Source organism: Gallus gallus, chromosome 5, assembly GCF_016699485.2.
Source record: "Gallus gallus isolate bGalGal1 chromosome 5, bGalGal1.mat.broiler.GRCg7b, whole genome shotgun sequence".
Classification (NCBI taxonomy): domain Eukaryota; kingdom Metazoa; phylum Chordata; class Aves; order Galliformes; family Phasianidae; genus Gallus; species Gallus gallus.
This window is the reverse complement of record NC_052536.1, coordinates 11789353-11808999: the sequence shown is the minus strand read 5'-3', so window position 1 is coordinate 11808999 and position 19647 is coordinate 11789353. Positions and strand designations below refer to the sequence as shown.

Here is a 19647-nt window from a genome sequence, read left to right as displayed (position 1 = left end):
GTATACTTCCCTGGGAATGTAGTACCTGATCTTGCAAAAGTATTATCGTAAGGCTTTAATTTATAGTAGCTGCAACGGAATCTGGAGAGTCTAATTTATTAGGACTCCCACTTCTATTACAGCTTTGTAAGCTCTAGTCATGTAATTGTGAACTTGGAGGAACAAGACAAATATGCTTATTTACCTCACAGACCTTCTTAGTGAAGACCACTGACGTGTAAGGCTTGGCTTGGAAATCACTAGGATACCACAGGAAGAAAGCAGACCCCTTTTCAGCTGTGCCTTTGCACAAAGTAACTGAAAGTAGCGCAGCTGAAGGGAGCACTTGATTTCTTTGCTGAATCAGAGCCTGTATCTTCTTCCTGCCAAGGCAGCGATCTTAACACCGCTCCTAAATGCACCAGTAACTCTAGAAGCTCTAATGAAAGTCAAGATAATGCCACAGATTTTATAAATAAGGGTCTTTATTTAGAATACTGTTGAAAACATTCTTGGCAATCACATCGTATAAATATATAAAGTTAAAGTTTGGCACAACAAACCAAGCAACATTAAATATATATATTTTTAATTTTTCCTATTTTTGTTTTGTTTTTAATTTTAGCTTTTGTTTCATTTTTTTCCCCTTTTTCTTCTTTTTTCTTTTCTTTTTTTTTTTTCTTTTTTGCAAAGCAACTCTTATTTACAATTATACAAAAGTTTTATAAAAAATGGTCCACAACCTTATTTTGGCCAGAACAGGGGTAATAAGAAGAAGGATCTGTCACACCACTGCTGTTGTAGATTTCTTTTCTCCTCCGTATTCAAGAGCCAGGTTCCTATTCTCCAAAGCCCAAATTAAACATTGGCCATTTCCCCGTATACGCTTTTATTTCTAGACATATTAAATAACTTTAGTTTAGCAACCAATAAATAACTAGGTGTATTTTGTAGTAATACGGGTTTGAAAAGTTATAGAAGGAATTTTGCATGATATTTTAAAACTGGAACAAGTCTTGAAGTCCTTCCTCTTTTAGAAGGCAGGTCTTGGAGCTTGGCTGAACAGAGCAATTTGTTCTCGGTGCAGTCCGGCTGGACCTGCCTTTATAGCACTTGGTAGATTGGATTGCTGCTGCTGCTGCTGCTGCTTTCCTGGGGAAGAGGGGTGCAGTTGGTGGGGGAAGGAATCTGGGCTCCACTGTCACTCAGGTTTGCTCCTTCCTGGGGGGAACAGGGACTCCCTTCAGCTACAGCTTCAGCTGGAGGCAGTATGGGACATGTGGAGTTGTCTGTGGAAATCCTCTCCACAATGCTTGAGAGGCAGTCGAGGCTGGAAACAACAGAACTCTTCCCATGCTTTGGGTCTAAAAACAAAGACAAGAGCGATCCATTTATCCACTGTGTACTTAATATTGTAGAATGTAGTTCTTTCATAAAACCCCAGCAAGTGGCTGAAGTACGTATCTGAGAGCATGCAAAGAATCAGAGGAAATGAGTATGAGTTATCAGGAAAGGGATTGTAATTTGTGAAACAGAGGAGAGATCCAAGTGAAGCACGCTGCTATTCAGGGAGGGCAGATCCAGGGCTTCACTTCAGTCCTTAGAAAGGGAATGGAAGATTGGAGTTCCATCAGGCATCTCTCCAGTTTGAATCAATGGTACCTGGTTAGAACCATTCATGCAAAATGGAGTTCAGACTAAAAATCAGCTGCAGAGAGGGATGTATACCTAGATGCTCTATTTGCAAAGCAGGGAATGCAGCTCTAACGTATCCCTTATACTTGCAAATACATTTACATGAAATCCAGTGCTTCTGCCAGCATCAGCAGCTCACTGGCTGGACAGGAAGGCTCTTTCTCCAGCCTGGCTAAGTGACTGGGGACAGAGAAGGCCACGGGGAGGCTATGGCAACGGCTGCCCCCATCCTCCGTGCTTCACACAGCCATATTCTCAAGAGCAAATACTCACCATTTGGTGATTCCGTGTAGTAGCTGCTGTCGTAGCTGTTTCTCCTGCGAGAGCTACAGGGCGGCCCGCTGTACTCCATCTGGAAAGGAGAATAATCTGAGTGAGGCTGGGGGACTGCCTTTCCCACAGGTTCCAGGAACCATCTGATTCTGTATTTCATTATCTAATCTGCGCCATCACTCTCAGCTGAAATGCTGTCAAGTTTGTGTCGTAGAATGAAGCAGCCAGAATTAACTTGCCAAAAAAAAAAAAAAAAAAAAAAAAAAAGGAATGGATTCACACCAGAATATCTATGTGTCACGTCCGTTCCCAAAGGGAAATTACCACCATCGCTATGACTGATGCTGTGGTTTTACCAGAGATGAGATTTTCCAGCAGTCTCATTAGTACTGCCCTACGCCTATGGTCAGTTTAGAAAAGGCAACTCAAGAGAGGAAGGAATTCTTCTGATTTAACTTTGGAAGACTTTTCCAAACATGAGTTCCTCTGAGAAAGCCACTACTCTACCTTTGGATTTCCTTCAGTTTCTCTTCCTACTCTGGTTTTGCAAAGAAAAACCGCCAAACCCCCCTGACCAATATACTTGTGTTCAATATGTGAATCTACAATGAAAAGGCTGTATCTTGAGGAAGGGACATTTGTGTAACTCTCTCCCATCTGCCAACTATTTCACAGTCCCAAGTACTCAACTCAGTGATTATTATCCCCACTAGAAAACAGAAAAAAATCCCAAAAGTGCCCTTGTGGTCCCATTCTTGGCAGCAGTCCTGCAGCCACTCTTGTCCTCTCCCCATAACCCAACGCTCTGAGCATGGGCTCCTTCTTCTGCTGCTGGTAAATGTCTGCAGAGGGATCAAGTGAGAGGAAAGCTGGCCTTCTTTTTAAGGGTCAAGGAAAAGAACTCCCATTACTTGGGCCATCCTCCCGTTATCCCGATGAATGACAGAACACAAACCCTAGACTTGATCAGTTGCCCTGCGTGTTTTCCCCTGCAATTCCCACACCCAAGGAGACCTGCCTCACTGCTGTCCTACGAGGGACAGAGCATGAAATCAGAGGTGCCCAGAGGCCATTTGCTCCCAGGCACACAGGGACTGCCTAACCTTCCTCCCAGAAATCTAACACATTTCCCTTCTCTTCCCAGAGACCTGGCTTGTGGGGACCGTGCCTCCCTCTGCTGCTGGACTACAAGGAGGAAGGACCTCATCTCCTGCCCGGGGCACTCACCATGCCGTCGGAGCAGTTGGAGCGAGGGCTGGAGGCATCTGACTCCCCGCTGTAGTGCTCCAGCACTGGGTAGTATGCATCCTCCTGCTCACGCAGCAGGGCCTGCAGGCTCTCGATGTAGCGGATGGCGTTGCGCAGGATCTCCACCTTGGGCAGGCGCTGGTTGGGGTTGGTGGAAGTGCAGCGCTTGAGGGTCTCAAAGGCCTCGTTGACCTTGCTGAGCCGCCGCCGTTCCCTCATGGTGGCGGCTTTGCGGCGGTCAGCGTTGGTGGTCTTCCTCTTGCAGGCCTTGCATGCCCACAGCAGGCAGCGGCCGGCCTGGTGGTGCCCACTGGGCGCCCGCACGTGCTCCTCCTCGTGTGGGTTCCCGTGGTGGTGCCCGTGGTGGTGCGGGTGCTCCTCGGGCTTCAGCAGCCCGCCCACGTGCACCAGCCGGGGGTCCAGGTCCTCGAAGAAGTGCATGTCCGACGTGTTGAAGCACGGGTCGTCATAGAAGTCATCGGCGGCCGTGAAGGAGCAGAGGGAGCCCTCCGTCATTTCCATGGGGCCCAGTAAGTCCATGGGGGCGACTGGGAACGCGGAGTGGGGTGAGATGGCGGTCGGGGGCACGGGGGGTCCAGAGGGTGGCTGTGCGAGGTGGGCACGGAGCGGGGCCCTCGCACCCTGTCCCAGGCGAGGCCACCGGCGCGGGTTGCTGCTGCCACCACCGCCGACCCCTCCCCAGCCGCGCCGCCCCGGGAGCGCCGCTCGGGGCCGTATTTATGCCGGAGCCCCCCGGCGGGCCGGGGCGGGGCGCGGCGGGGCGGGGAGGGGGCCGCGGCTGACGGAGCCCCCGGAGCCTCGGCCCCCTGCGGGGGGGGATGGGGAGCTGCGCGCGGCGGCGGGGGAAGGGCCGAGCGGCCCGCGGGTACCGGAGCTCCGCGCCTCGCCCGGCGGGACGGCCGCGGCCGCACGGTTACCGCGGGGGCGTCCGCGACGGAGCCGGGAGCCGGGGGGCAGCGCGACGAGACGGGGCGGCGGGGCGAGGGCAGCGATGGGGTCGAGGCTGCGGAGCGGCGCGGCCGCCTGCAGGGGGGGGTAGCGGCCCGCGGCCGTCGGCGGAGCTCGGGGAAGCGGAGGGAACGAGAGCGAACCGCCCCGTCGGAGCTGCGAGAAAAGGCTCCGGGCCCGTCGGGCGGCTCGCGGAGCGCTGCGTCCTTCGCCCCGCAGCGACGCGGGGGACTGCCGCCGCGTGCCTTCTGCCGGCAGACGGGCGCGTGACGCCGCCCGGGAGCTGTTCTGTCAGAACCCCGGCGGAGCGCCCGCAGGACGGGCTGTGCGGCTGGGGCCGGTGCCCGCATCGGCGAGTCGTGCCGCGGAGCTGCGAGGTGTCGGGCGGGGCTCGGGCACGGCTGCCGGAGCTTGGCCTGAAGCACGGGGATGAGCGGGAGGGCGAGGCCTGGCCGAGTAGCCGGCGGGAGCGCTCTGCGGGCGGCCGTGGCTCTGCAGTGGCATACCTGAGTTACAGTAAGTGACTCTTTGCACGTCGGCTCAGATGTATACATTTGCGTTTCAGGTTCTTCTTTGAACTCGAGCCTCAGTTTACCTTAATTCTAAAGCCTTTGAAGAGATCGACGCTGCCTCATGAGTAGCATTGTGCGGCACACGTAACCGCACTGCAGTCCAATTGCTTGTGCAATAAGAGTGTGTTACTTAGGGCAGATAGCCATGGCAGAGTTGGGCATGTGGAAGAGCAGGATGGCTTTGGTAATGTCTCTCAAGGCTGCCGGAGTCTGGGTTTGGACTATCACTTAAGCTGGGAAGAACGGTTCTTTCTCCGATACAGAAGTACTGCAGCACTTCAGCTGTGTGATTTCATTAACTTTATGATTCAGGTAGTTATGGATACTTTTAATTTACCGTGGGCTAAAATTAACCTCCGTTCTGCAGTTATACGTGCTGGTGGCATTCTGACTCCTTTAAAATGAAAGGCAAAGCTCCCCCTGCAGCAAAGCTGAGAGCATCTCGGAAGGTGACAGAACGTCAGTTGGCGGTCGGGTCCACGGTCCCCACGCCTGTGGCAGCTCAGATGGGCTGTCACCATGGTGGGGTCTTCTGTTGTTCTATCATTCCATTTTTGCAAAAAATTCCCAGTCTGCAGCCCTCGTTTTCTACTTTCTTAAGTGTTTTTAAGTCCAAAGATAAGAATTGTTAGTCACATTCTGTCATTACCCCGAAGATCAATTTATTTTTTTTTTAAGTAGATGTTTTGGACTCTGTACAAGTTTGTTCTTTCACTGTACCCAATGCTGAAAAACGATCCACCCCAAGGAGAGCAGCTATTGATTAGCCCTACACATGCAGAAGTGTATCTCCCAGCTGTTCTGAGGCAGAGCAGCAAGCTCATGGAAACACTCCACTGTTACTGTAGAGGCTCTTTGATCCGGAAGGACAGAACAGAATGTTTGTTTTAACCTTTACGGAACAGCTAAAGTAATAATAATTAGTATTCAAAACCATGTTTTGTATACAGTAAGACAAAACAAGTATAAGTGAGAAAAAATTGTATGGTATAACAGCTGTGCATTGGCTGTCAGGCATTGGTGCTGGCCTTGCTGACCCACTCAAAACACGGAAACTTTCCTCAGGTCATTGGTTTAATTTGTGGAAATGCTAATTTTGCTGGTATTTACCTAAAGCTACAGCATAATCTGTGAGTGTGCATCTAGGTTGTGTCTGACCCCAGGAAAAGGCATTTGAGGACTGGCATGCGCAGTGGTTAATTTGGGCAGAGCAGTAACAGATGGTGAGACTTGGACAGGCAATACTGAGAGACTGCCAGTAATTGCCTATGAATGCTCGTAAGTGCATGAGCTCACCTAAGTGGAAAAGTCAGGAGAAAGCCATGACCAGCTGGTGAATTCTGCTCAGAATTGTCTTGCAGTGAAGCAGCCCTTGAGCAGCTTCAACCTGCTTTAGCAGGGCGTTAGACTAGATCATCTCCAGAGGTCCCTTCTGGCCTCTGATTCTGCAAGGATATGTTCCCTGTTGCTGGCACCAAACTCAAATTATCTTTCTAGTATTTTGCCCGAAGATAGTTGTGTCCAAAAAGATGTTGTGGGCCAGAAACAAGTCTTTGCAAAGAACAGTATTCTGAGATGCTCTTCTCAATGTTGTGCGGCCAGAGTGGAGGAGAAGAAGGATATGGCATGATCTCCACCAAAAGACTTGAAGTGAATTCCTCACTCTGATTGCAGACAAGCTCCCTTCCCCTACAACCACAGGAATTTCTTATGGCAGCGTTTAGAAATACACCATCTTTAATTCCTGTTTGGAAGCCTCTGTTGTTGTAACTCATAATTTTAAGTAAAGAATAGGTCTCTTCAGAGCTTCCAGTTTGAGTGCTATATTTACTGCAGTGATGTTTCTGTGGCTATTTTGGATTACTTGGGCTTTGCTTTGCAAGAACAGATACAGAGTGCATGTACGACCGAGCATTCAGCAGAGGAAGAGTATCTGTACAGTTGCTTTAAATGCTGTTGACTTTATACCTATTTCACACTGATTCTTCATCTCATTTCCTCAGGGTGTGGTTGAAATGAAGCTGAGAAGAGAGTGGCAGGTTATACTTCCTGCGCTGCGAAGCATGGAGAGGATCATCCTGTACACAACAGACGGGTACTGCTGACAAAGAGATCACAGGCACACGTGCCTCACAGCACAAGCATCACATGGACAAGAAAAGGTTCGGTTATCTACAGTTACTGATTTTTTTCTTTTTCAGAGGATAGACTGGGAAAACGGCTGACTGTGAGATTACCTAGAGTTAATAGAACTGTCTCTTCAGGCAGAGTCCAGAAGGTATTGTGGAAGAAAGAAAGAGAAATGCCTAAAATCTGAAAAAGTACTGGCATGTTTGGCTACAAAGATGAGAAGAGTCTCTGAAAAGCACATAGAGCAACATTTCACGGAAAAAGCAGCAGCAAGTAAGTCTCACATTGAAAAGTTTAGATGTTGGGCTCCTTGTTCTGTTGGAATTCATTTAAGGTCTTCAGTGCTTGAAACCGATGCCTGTATTGTTGGTTAACAACTCTTAAGGAGGCTGCTGTATACCAAATGTTGCCTGTACTAGCTATATGGCACTAGTTTATAACTCAACTAGCAGTTTTGCTCCATTCATACTTAGTGAGCTATGTATTAATACTGAGAAGAATGGATTCCATTGCTCTTATTCATATTGAGTTGCAGTCAGTGGAACTAATTGTTGAATAAGGTATGCTCAGTGTGAGGGTGGGTGTTGGAAGCCAGCCCAGATGGAAATATCTGTTAAACTACTGCTGTATTTGAGAGCGGCCATCCCAAACAGACAAATCCAGCATGTTGCTAAAAGCATTTCAAACTGTTCTTGTGGCACAATGCAGTATTTTTACTGGAGAATACAGGACATGTTTTAAAGTAACTTCTCCAACTAAAAGAAAAAAAAAGGTTGAGTCACTGTACTAGAAAGATGGGGAAACATCAGTGCTGTAATCATTTGTCTTGTGTTGCAACACTAACAGAAATGAAGTGGTCTACACAGCTTTACAGAAATGGGTACTTAACTGCAGCTGTGCAAGGGAGTCAAAGCATTTACTGAAAGTGTTTCATTGTACTTTTTTTTGTCACCTTAATACAGTCTTCTAGCATTTATTTTCATTCTGTGGTCTGTTGCTTTCATCTTTAAATTCATCCATGCAACTTTCTCAATCACAGTTAACTACTGGTGTCATTTCATATGTGTATGCAAAATCTCTTGGGAAGTACTGTCATGCTCATAATGTAAAATAAGGAATACAGTGTAAATGCAAAGTACCATTTTTTAATATGGAATTGAATTTATTTTCAAACATTATAGGAACATTGTTTGCAACATAAAAGTAAGAATCTTTCAAGGAAGCAAACCCCAATTGCATAAAAATGTGGTATATTAAAAAAAAAAGAAAAAAAAACAATAAAACAATTCACAACCTAGCTGCAGGCAGCTGATCTAGCCAGCTGCTCTTCCTAGGTGACCTTGGTAGCCAGTATAGAGAACGAGAGGCACTCCTGTAGGAGGTGAATGGAAGGAATTTAGAGTCACAGAATATCCAGGGTTGGTAAAGACCCACGAGGATCACTGAGTCCAACTCCTGACTCCACACAGGACAACATAAGAGTTAAACCACGTGCCTAAGAGCATTGGTCTTATTCCTGCCATTGAGGAAGTGTTTGCATCCTTCATCTTGGAGAAGTATACAACTATAGAAACAGCTGGGTTGTAAGTAAATGAATTGGACTTATTTTAACTGCTACTATGATAGAAATAAGCAAATAGAGCCTTGTTTTAAAGCAAGTCTTTTAAAAAGTTCATTACATTGTGTTAGTATACTAATATAAAATTTCTAATATAAAATATCTGATAATATAAAACTAAATCTTTGGGTTTTCTCCCATATAGACATTTCTTTTTACTAAAGTTTTTTTTTTTTTTTTTTAAATAGAAGTTGTATAAACTGCTAAAATAATTTGCATTAGCTAATCCTAACGTTTAAGACAGAAGAGGCCTAGAAGCTTTTGGTTTCTAGAAAGAATTGCATGAATAAAAATGCATTAAATGCTGTCAACTTCGTTAACTAGCAACCTTGTTGTCATTTAAACAAGACAATGGAATGGGCTGGATTTTGAGCTGTGGCTCAAATGAGGATGAGGGACAGGGTGTAAAGAGGGAGAAGTGATAAAGCATCATGTCCCCTGAGTTCTAGTCTCCAGGCCATCCTCCCCTGTACAGGTCTGCCTTTGGAGCTGGACCACAGCAGTAAGAGCCACAGCATTAAAGTACCTCCCTCCCCTGTTTCATTTTTGCTCCTGTCCCATCATTATTACACTGTGGCAGCGTGGCAGTGCAGTGTATGGTTGCATATATTGGCCCTATGCTGTTCCTGTGCTGGGAAAATTCTTTCTGTGGTCGCTTCAGACCCTCTGAAGCTCCTGCACACTGCTGGAGAGGTGGACAAGGGCTGCACTGCTGACTAGACTCTGGCTCTATGCCTGTTCTGAACTCTTTCTGCAACCGGTCCATAAAGTAATCCCCAAGACTATTTCTGCCATCTTGGGAACAATCAAGCCTGCGAGCATTGGTCAGGAGATCTCCCATCATCTTGATCTTCTGGATTTTGGGCCCGATAAATTGTTTCTTGATAGTGCTGGCACTATGAGGGTCTGCGTTTTCAATGCTTAGGGCATAAAGCTCTTCAAAGTACCGTGTCAGAGTTTTCCACTGCACCATAGCTAGTTCCAGAGCTTTCATCAGACCGACAGCATAGTCACAGTTTGGTTTCTAGAAACAAAGACAGAATTACATTTATTCAGAAGAACAGCTCATCTTACCGTATTTACTATTCTCCTGCAGCTTCCTCTAAAGAAGTCACATTAGGATTTAAAACTCCTAGCTTGGAACATTTCTTTTAGGATTTTCTAACTCCTAGAATATTATACCTGGAAATCTAAGGACATGAATGCAGAGATCTTAAGTACCAACAATATAATGCAAGAAATTAGAGTAACTACTGCTCATTACAAATGCTTGAAAGCTCATTGCTTGCTACACACCTGGATGGTTTTAGAACAGTAATGGCCTCCTCTTTCTTGCTGATACTTCATCAGAGCCTCTGCTGCTTTTCTCTCTTCCAGAGCTTGATGCAGGAAGAACTTTGAAACGTTTGGTAGAGCCACGTGTGACTGATCAAAATATTCACCCTAAAAAACAAAAACAACAAAAAACCAAAAAGATTGTTAAGATTTGCTAGAAGCATGGCTTCGTCAGAATCCAGGAAACTTTCCCAATGGAACTTTATCTGCCAGCACAATCACTTCAAAGACCTTCATCCAAGTTTCTACAGTACGGTAAGTTATGGTGCCTTCAGTAAAAAGTCTTTTTACTTCTATTATAAATCCTTCTGCCTTATCCTCCTAGAGAGATAACTGTAGTACTGATGTAGTACTGTTGTTTGTCTCCAGTACTGATGTTCTTTCTTGTTAGCAGGGATCCTTGGAATACAAATAATTTTTTAAGGCATAGTCCCAGAACAGGGAACATAGGTGAAAAATAAGCTTTCAAAGCTATTAAGATGAGGCAAATGCAAAAGAGAACAAGCACCATTTTGCATTTTCATCTGGTTCCAACCCCCCCCGCCATAGGTAGGGCTGCCCCCCCACCAGCTCAGGTTGCCCAGGGCCCCATCCAACCTGGCCTTGAGCCCCTCCAGGGATGGGGCATCTGCAGCTTCTCTGGGCAGCCCATGCCAGGCCTTCACTACCTCCTAAGTTTCTTTCTAGCATCTAACCTAATTTTCCCCTCTTTTAGTTTAAAGCCACACCTCCGTGTTCTATCACTAGCAAACTGTATAAAAATCCAGTCCTCTCTGCTTGTATGCTCCCTTCAGGTACTAGAAGGCTGCAACGAAGTCTCCCCTGGGGCTTCTTTTCTCCAAGCTGAAGAAGCCCAACTCCCTCAGTCTTTCTTCGTAGGAGAGGTGCCTCAGTGGAACTGAGGGAGCTACAACGCTGTGATCTGCTAGTTCCCTAAGTATGCATATACAGTACAGCACAGCTTTTGCCTCTTGGACGTGCTCTGGACTGAAGCTCTGCTGTATGCTTATAGCCTAGAATGGGTAGAGGAGAAATATACGCCCCAACCCTGGAAGCACAGAAGGCCAGGCTGGATGGGGCCCTGCGCAGCCTGATCTGTCAGGGGGCAGCCCTGCCCACGGCAGGGGGTTGGGGCTGCGTGGGCTGTGAGGTCCCTTCTAACTAAGCCATTCTGCTCTTCTATGATTTCATAGTTTTTTCTGCTTCTTACTGTCGTGCTCGCTTTGACCTGTTGCTCCATGTAAATGCAAAGTAAACGCTTCCTCTGTGTTGCTCATCACTTTAGAAGAATCTGTAGAAAAGTGATGCACGCAAGATGGTGTTTTATTATGGCGATAGCCAGCTGGGGCACCCCAACCTGTGCATGACAACGAAGCATGCAGAGCAGGGCCATGCTGGAATGTCACGTTAACCACACTCACTGTGTTCACTGTGACATGTGCACCCTCCTCTTCCTGCGCTCACCTTCACCTTGCTGTTCACAGAAGCTCTGAGATTCCACGTTTTGCAGCCACGGAGGGAAAGTTACCACACCTGCTTAACTGCTAAGGTAAGTCGTTTACGTACATTCTTAACTACTTTTAGGATGCTAACGTTTTCAAGTTTCATTTATCCACCGGCTGCCCCTAACTGAGCAGCACCCACCCCGAGCCCCTACCAGCCACCAGTGTCACCCACCACCTGGCCCCGCGCCCCCGGCCCTCCCGCTGCCTTACCAGCGCCTGCAGGCTGTAGGCGAGCTCCAGCAGGGCGCCGGTCACCCCGCACAGGCCCTCCTCCACGGCGGCCGGGAAACTCTGTCTCACACGGCTGCCGGGCAGCGGGCGGTGCGCCGGGCAGGCGGGCAGCGTGACGCGAGGCCGCTTGGAGCGCGGCTCGGCCATGGCGGGCGCCGCCATGGGGCAGCCGCGCCGTCTCGCCGCAACGCCTGATATAGCGGCGGGCACCTAGGCCGCACCTCGCCTCCTCCCGCCTCCCGCCCGACCGGGGGAGGAGGGATCCGCGGCGCCGCCATTTCCTGCGTGCCCGTGGGCGGCGCGCCCCGAGCCCGGCAGGTCTCGGCCGCTCCGCCTGCTGCTGGCGGCGGGGTCACGTCAGGTGTCTTAGCAGCACTCCTCGGTTTGTGCGGTGGCTGCCAAAGGCAGGATCCCGGCTCCTTCAGCCGCCGTGTCACGTAGATGCAGCTCCGCGTGCTATTCTTTGTGCGTTTGCCTTCAACGCACAGAAGCCGCTGGAGTGGAAATGTGGCTCAACGCCCTTCAGATGGGATAATTTTCTGTTCAGTGACCTTGTGCTGAGTCAGCTCAATGCTGTGTGGTATATTTTAGCAGATCGTTCTGCTCCCCCACAGACCTGTTCCTGGGAACTAAGGGTAGCCTTGTTAGCCTGTTGCACGCTGTAATTGTGATCGGATCTGACTGCCCATCACCAGAGAGTTGGCGGCACGGGAGTGTGAGAGCTGCTTGGCAGAAACCTGCCTATTTCCACTTTGGTGCCTCCATCTTCTGCAGTATTCTGCCTTCATTGTTGAATGTAACTTACTGTATTTTAATGTTTAGAATCACAGAATGGTTTGGGTTGGTGGGGATCTTAAAGCCCACCCAGCCCCAACCCCTGCTGTGTGCAGGGCCGCCCCCCATCACATAGATCGGCTGCCTAGGGCCCCATCCAGCCTGGCCTTGCACCCCTCCGGGTATTGGGCACCTACAGCTTCTCTGAGCAGCTGTGCCAGGGCCTCATCACCCTCTGAGTGAAGAGTTTCTGCCTAACTTCTCACCTAATTCCTCCCCTCTTTTAGTTTAAAACTGTTTCCCACTGCCTATCACTGTCTGCCCAAGTCAAAAGTTGCTCTCCCTCCTGTTTATAATGTATTCACAGTTCAACAGTGACTTTGTTTCAAAGTTCCCAGTACAGATCTGGCACTTAGCTTGGCCCAAGGGACTTCAGGGCCAGTAGCTATATGTACGTAGTATTGACATCCTAATATAAATAGAATACTTAGTGACCTCCTTTTTGCGGACAGTACAAAGAGTTTGGACTGAATGATATTTGAAAGAATTATATTTGAAAAGTCATGGCAGTCAGGTGAAGTCCCTGGTGACTGGAAAAAAGGCAATATCACATCAGTTTTTCAGACGGGTAGAAAGGATGACCCAGGGAACTACTGATCTGTCAGCGTCACCTATGTGCCAGGGAAGATTATGGAGCTGATCCTCCTGAAAGGTATACTAAGGCACATGGAAGACAGGGAGGTGATATGGGATAACCAGCATGGCTTCACCAAGGGCAGGTCCTGCCTGACTAATCTAGTGGTCTTCTATGATGGTGTAATTACACCAGCAGACAAGGGAAGAGCCACTGATGTCATCTGTCTGGGCTTCAGTAAGGCCTTTGATGTGGTCCCCTGTAACACCATTCTCTCTAAATTGGAAAGCTATGGATTTGATGGGTGGACTGTTCAATGGACGAGGAACTGGTTGTGAGATTGTACCCACAGAGTGGTGGTCAATGGCTCAGTGTCAAGGTGGAGATTAGTGACAAGTGCTGTCCCTCAGGTCAGTGCTGTGACCATTGCTGTTCTCTGCAGTGACCTTGACAGTGGGATCAAGTGATCCCTCAGCAAGTTAGTGGATAACACTAAGCTTTGTGGTTCAGTGGACATGCCTAAGGGATGGATGCCATTTGGGGAGGACCTAGACAGGCTCAAGCAGTGGGTTCAGGTGTGAACCTCATGAGGTTCAAGAAAGCCAAGGGCAAGGTCTTCACTTTGGACATGGAGGTACTGGTGGACAACAAGCTGGACACGAGCTAGAAATGTGGCCTTGCAGTGCAGAAGGCCAACCGTATCCTGGGCTGCATCAAAAGGAGCATGGTCAGAAAGGCAAAGGAGGTGATCCTGCCCTCTACTCTGTGCTGGTGAGACCTCAACTGGAATACTTTGTCCAGATGTGGAGTCCTCAGTACAGGACAGATGTGGACCTCTTAGAGTGTGCCCAGAGAAGAGCCACAAAAATTATCCAAGGGATGTAACACTTCTATGAGGTCCCCTACAAGGACAGGCTGAGAGAGCTGGGGCTGTTCAGCCTGGAGAAGGCTTTGGGTAGACCTGAGAGGAGCTTTTCAGTGTCTAAAGGAGGTTTATAAGAAAGAGGAGGAACAGACTCTTTAGCAGTGTCTGTTGTGATAGGACAAAGGGAAAATGCTTTCAAGCTAAGAGAGAGGAGATTTAGACTGGATGTAAAGAAAAAGGTTTTTTTTTTCACAATTAGGGTATTCAGGCACTGGAATAGGTTGCCCCAAGGGCTGTTGGATGCCCTGCCCCTGGAGACATTGAAGGTCAGGCTGGATGGGGCTCTGAGCACCTGATATAGCTGTAGGTGTCCCTGTTCATTGCAGAGGAGTCGACTGGATGGCCTTTAAGGGTCCCTTCCAACTCAAATGATTCTATAATTCTATAATATGAAATGTGAAATCAAAATAGAAAGACAATTAGTCTCTCTGGAGAAACTTGTAGTTTGTTTTGTTTGGTGGGCCTTTATGTTCAATTTCTGAGCATAGTAGACTTGATCACATGCTGTCTTTTGGAAGTTCATGTCTTAAGTTATCGCATGGCAGTGACACAAAGTCATTTTTTAAGGCCATATATGAAGCATGGTCCTGGTCTGACTCACTCCAGACTTCCTTAATTCCAGATATTCCTTAACTCCTTTTTTTTTCATGAGAACACTGTTCAGTTTGTTTTCCATTCTGCCTCATAGAACTAAAGGAAACACATACAGTTTCTACTGCAATTACATTTATTATAGAGAAAACCCATACAAAGTAATGTAGGGGTTCTTGCTACACAGGGTGAGACATGCTGATAGTATCTGGACTGTGGATAGTACCATCTGTTCCAAAAACATGTGATCTCAAATCTTGGTTTTTAAGTAATGCTGTATCCTAGGAGACAAATGCTTTGTTCAATTTCTTAGTTACAGCATTGCAGCATGGCCTGGAATAAGGGCAACTGTCTGCTATCAGGCGGGGGCTTTTATGGTAGAGGAATTGCTGGTCAACTGCACTAACCTGAGGGGAAAGCTTTAGGTATCTCTTCCAAACTCTATGCTTTAGAAAAGTTATTAGTCACTTGGGATAACAGTGTCCATATGTGACTTTCATACAAGTGAATAAGCTTCAGAACTTTATTCCCACGTCCTGAAGTATGAAGGTGCCTTACAAGATTCCTGAATGAACAGACATTGATGGTGTGGTGGGGCTGGATGCTGAGGGAGACCAAGAGCAGATAGTTCTGTGCAAGCCATTGCACACAAGGGCTCTGTAAACAGGATTGGTGACAAGGTTGGCCCTCCTTATTCCCATAATCCAGGATTATTTAAATGTGTTACGTTAGGCACATGCTTCAATTTATTTCTATGATTTGGGATGATATTGACGCAAGACATTTTGAAGTGTTCAAAGTGGTATGCCAGAGTGGGAGCCCAAGCAACCACAGCATGGTATGCAGGAGTGCAGTTCATGTTCCAGAAAAAGAAGCTCTCATACAACACACCCCTCCTGTGAATTTGTTGGCTGAGTGTAGCAGAGAGGACAGAGTTACTGTCAAAGGGCTTCAGCAGTCATCTGAAAATATATTTTTTTTTCTGCTGAGCGTGCTTTGCAAATATTTAATTGAATCTGGCTGCTTCCTGCCTTGATTCTCTGTCACTTAAAGCTGTGTTTTGATATCTGGAGATCACATTGTCTGTTCTGTAACCACAGGTAGCAAAAGCTGTGGCTGTTGCTTCTGTCCAGCCACCATCTGTTAGCTGCTTTCTAGCTGTGTGCTTTGTAAGTGATCTATCAAATGCTACCAAATATTTTTCCTATGTGATCATTCAGTGCCCATCAGTAGCAATAATGAAGATTGAAGGCTACATGAGGAAAAAGCTGCAAATAAGTGTGTGATATGTATGCCTGTAAATTAGCCTTCTTCATTCATGATTTTATTTCATAATTAAGTGAAACCTAAGCTCTCTGGCAGGAAATGGAGAATGATTCATATGAGCACCCGTGAATTCACAATCTCTTGGACGTGAAGTCACTTTACCCATTTATCCATATGCTTTGCTATGCTCAACAGGTGCTTCATTTCACTGTTTTGTCTTATCCCACTCTGTTTTATTTCCCGTTTTCCATGGAAGAAAAGCCAGCAAGACTTCTGAGTTATTTCTTTGCTTTTTTGTTCTGTATGACTCACAGAGTTAAAAAACCAGCCTGAAATCTGGGCTTTCTTAAAAACGGTCTTACAGTCATCAGCAAAACGTGGGGTGACCCTGGGATGACTGTAGCCCTGTGACTGAGCTGTGAAGTGGTCATTCTGGGATATATTTTCTATCTTTGTGTCTCTGTGCAAAGGTAAAGTGTTCAGGAAGGTCCGCTTTGCTGTAGTGCTGTGAAATCAGTATGCTTTAGCGATACAAGATAAGAGTTCTCATAAGTACAAGCTAGAATGTAGTTCCTCTGAAGTGAGCCTATTTTGGGAGCTCGGATGTACTGAACATTACTGTGTGACTGTGCAGTATCTACAATTTATGTATTCCATTTACTAAAGCCGGGTGTCACACTGAAATCCTGTATGCAAATATTTGGATTCATTTTGAAGTCATTTTTGAAGTGCATTTTTCTGGAGCTTGCCTCAAATACTCCAAAGCTTTGTTTTCCATTGCTTTCCTCTTCTACAGAGGCAGAGCTCTGTTTTCTACTGTTCGCTGATATTTTCGCATATGCAAACCATCAATTATTGCAGTGCTAGAAGCCAGCTGAGGTGTGTGAGCATGTTTTTCAGTTGTCATGGAATGTCTTGTTGACCATCATCTACTTTGCATCAGTAGCTGGATAAAATTGTGACATTGTTTGCAGCTGTGATGTAAGCTTTATTTTGATTAGTTTAGTTCCGTGGTCTGCTTTATATTTAAGTCTGCATCATGCGGGTATGGAGAATTTGGCTGATCCCTCTTTCTTCTTTTGCAAGGAAGTTCTTTCTTAAAGAGCTTTCAAATACTGGATAATTGAAACCACTGTGTTATTTAGAGAAATCTTTGAAACTTTGCTGATTAAAATCTGTCCTTATCTTTAGCCTTGTGTATCGGAGCAGGTCTAGAAGGGCACCCTAACTCATGCTGCTTCCTCTTTGCAGTATCTAAGTGAGGCTCTCTGTAATTAATGCTGTCTTCTCCCTTCCTGCAGAAGAGTTCATTTCAGGTGGCTTGGAGCGGAGATGTGGCAGCCTCTGGCAGGCTGAGCGCAGGCCTTGTTGGAGCCTCTGTGACTGTGCGTGCTCATAGGCTCCTTAATGCTGGCTTCTCTGGTAAAACTGCACTACAGACACTACTAACTTGTGACTACCAGCTGTATAGCTCCATTTTCTCTTAAGCACATGTCACTCTTTCCAAAGTGGTGTTACATTTTGGCAATTTACCTACACCAAGTTTCATCCCCAGTCACTCCTCCTCTGAGATACTACAATCGTTATTTCAAGTTATATTTAAAAAAGCATTGCACAGCAAACTTAAGGCTGGTCAGTGCGATCTGTCCATGGTACATTGTAATTCCAGTCACTTATTGGAGGTTGGAGCTACTGGGTCTTAGAGCTGGAGCAAGTATAAAGGGATTCTGAGGAATTTCTAAAAACATGTGGTGTGCCCCAGGCAATGCATTACATAAGGGGTTTGTGCAGTCCCCAACTGCCTGGAGTCTCTCACGGTTTGTATCCCTTGCCCTTCTTGTTCTGCCTTCCTTTCCACAGATATGAATAAGAATCTGTGCTTGTTTTCAGACAAATGAGAAAATAGGACTTGACGTTTTGGAAGAGGCACTGCCCTTTTCTGGTACAGTTTGTGCCACTGAGGTCAGTGGCTGCAGGTAATGCCTTCCAGGCAGTGTGAACTTCAGTAGGTGCACTCTGTGCTCAGCAGCCCTTGAAAGAGCATCAGACATCTTTGAGATGAACATGAGCAGATGCACTCTGTACTTGTTCACAATGTTTGAGGCTGCAGCAATATTTGCCAGTAGTAAACAACATCTTCTGATGGAAGTCCAGGAACCTTTATTGTCTTGCTGCTCTATGTCACTGACAGTCAATGTTCGTAGAGTCCCTGCTGGTGGTACCAAGAGCACCTGCTTCCAAAATGCAGGTACTCCAGGGAGTTGGATGGTTGCACTGATGCCATTTACTGCTTGGCTAAAGAGGGAAAGCATTGAGGCCACAGTTTTGGTGAGAGGTGTGCAAGATGTTGCGGGTGAAGGGGAAATTATTACAAATGTTTTAGGTTTTGCATTCACCAAAAAGTTGAGAGCGAGCCATATTCACAGTTTTTATTTGAGGAAGAACCCTCTCAAACCTTATATGAAGCTGAGCAAAAAATGATTAAACTGTTTTGGGTTTGTTTGTTTGTTTGTTTGTTTTTGAAACTTTAAAGCATACATTCATGAGGTAAATGTTTTAAATTTGGGGTTTATGTGGATTTGTATGAGAGCAGTCCTGTGAAGAGAGACTTGGAGGTCTTGATGGACAGAAAGCTGGAGATGAGCTAGCACTCTGCTCTTGCAGTCTGGAAGGCCAACTGTATCCTGGGCTGCATCAACAGATGGGTGGCAGCAGGGAGAGGGAGAGGATTGTCCCCCTCTATTTCTGCCCTTGTGAGGCCCTGTCTGGAGTACCACATCCAGGCCTGGAGCCCCCAGCACAAGAAAGATGTGGAGCTGTTGGAGTGGGTCTAGAGGAGGGCCATGAAGATGATCAAAGGGCTGGAGCACCTCTGCTATGAAGAAAGGTTGAGCTGAGGGCTTGTTTAGCTTGGAGAAGAGAATGCTCTGGGAGTACCTCATTGCTGCCTTCCAGTACATGAAGGGAGCATACAAGCAGAAGGGGAACCAACTTTTTACATGGTCCGATAGTGACAGGACAAGGTGGAATGGCTTAAAACTAAAGAGATGACATTTAGGTTAGACATTAGTAATAAGTTTTTTGCTCGGAGTGGTGAGGCCCTGGCACAGGCTGCCCAGAAAGGCTGTGGATAATCCATCCCTGGAGGTGTACAAGGCCAGGCTGAATGGGGCCTTGGGCAGCCAGAGGTGGTGGGGGGCAGCCCTGCCCACAGCAGGGGGGTTGGAATTAGATGATCTTTAGGGTCCCTTCCAACCCAAACCGTTCTTTGAATCTATGATTTTATGATTTAGTGGAGGTGAGTCAAACAAAACAGAAGTGGATAGCTTCCTTCAAGCATCACAGAACTTAAAGACTATGCTAAACTGAAGTGAAGGTGTACATCATTAGGATATCCAATTCCCTATCACATTCTGCCTAGTTTTAATGATTTATTGATTTTCAATATATTATAAGGTCCTTACAGTGATAGGTGTTAGATTGTTGTCTGTTTGTGGCAAACCCTTCTGTGCCAGCTCAGACAGGTTGATTTTGATTTCATTATCTTTGTGCAGAGGACCTGTTGATTTGGGCGTTAGCCTGATTTCCTCACAATTATGAGATATAACATAGGGTGGATCTGGCTCATATCACTTAAGGCAGCGAGCAACATTAAGTGGTAGTCTTGGAAAGTTACTCTGGTCTGTAGGACTCTGTGGCATTGCCCACAGTGCTGCACTCAAGGGCTTTCCTTCTTGATTTTTAAACCTCTAGCTCCCAGTGCTATCGTTTGTATAATTCAGAAATTACTGTGCTGAGCATTTAACTCTCTCACAAAACGGTTTGTTCTCCGCTTGAAATCTCACATAACAAGCACCTGCCTGAGGCAAAGACAAAAAACTTAGCTTTGATACTCCAAAATG

General features: G+C 46.7%; 2 protein-coding genes and 1 long non-coding RNA gene across 3 annotated transcripts in view; 1 reads left to right on the top strand and 2 right to left on the bottom strand.

Annotated features, from left to right (window-relative positions):
• Nucleotides 1-446: 446 nt before the first annotated feature.
• Nucleotides 447-3910, bottom strand: MYOD1 (myogenic differentiation 1). The gene is made up of 3 exons (NM_204214.3): nucleotides 3175-3910; nucleotides 1948-2026; nucleotides 447-1343 (listed from the first exon to the last, which is right to left on the bottom strand). The coding sequence occupies exons 1-3, from the start codon at nucleotides 3733-3735 to the stop codon at nucleotides 1084-1086; spliced, it is 900 nt and encodes a 299-aa protein (NP_989545.3). The 5' UTR covers nucleotides 3736-3910; the 3' UTR covers nucleotides 447-1083.
• A 4081-nt stretch (nucleotides 3911-7991) lies between these two features.
• FTL (ferritin, light polypeptide) lies at nucleotides 7992-11843 on the bottom strand. Its single transcript, NM_204383.2, has 3 exons — nucleotides 11535-11843; nucleotides 9781-9927; nucleotides 7992-9508 (listed from the first exon to the last, which is right to left on the bottom strand). Exons 1-3 carry the CDS (start codon nucleotides 11700-11702, stop codon nucleotides 9002-9004), a joined length of 822 nt encoding a protein of 273 aa, NP_989714.1. The 5' UTR covers nucleotides 11703-11843; the 3' UTR covers nucleotides 7992-9001.
• The window catches only part of LOC121110975, a 75803-nt gene continuing 67455 nt past the window's right edge, over nucleotides 11300-19647 (top strand). The window contains exon 1 of the long non-coding RNA XR_006939337.1: nucleotides 11300-11368. This is a non-coding gene — a long non-coding RNA (uncharacterized LOC121110975). The remainder of the gene's footprint in view (nucleotides 11369-19647) is intronic.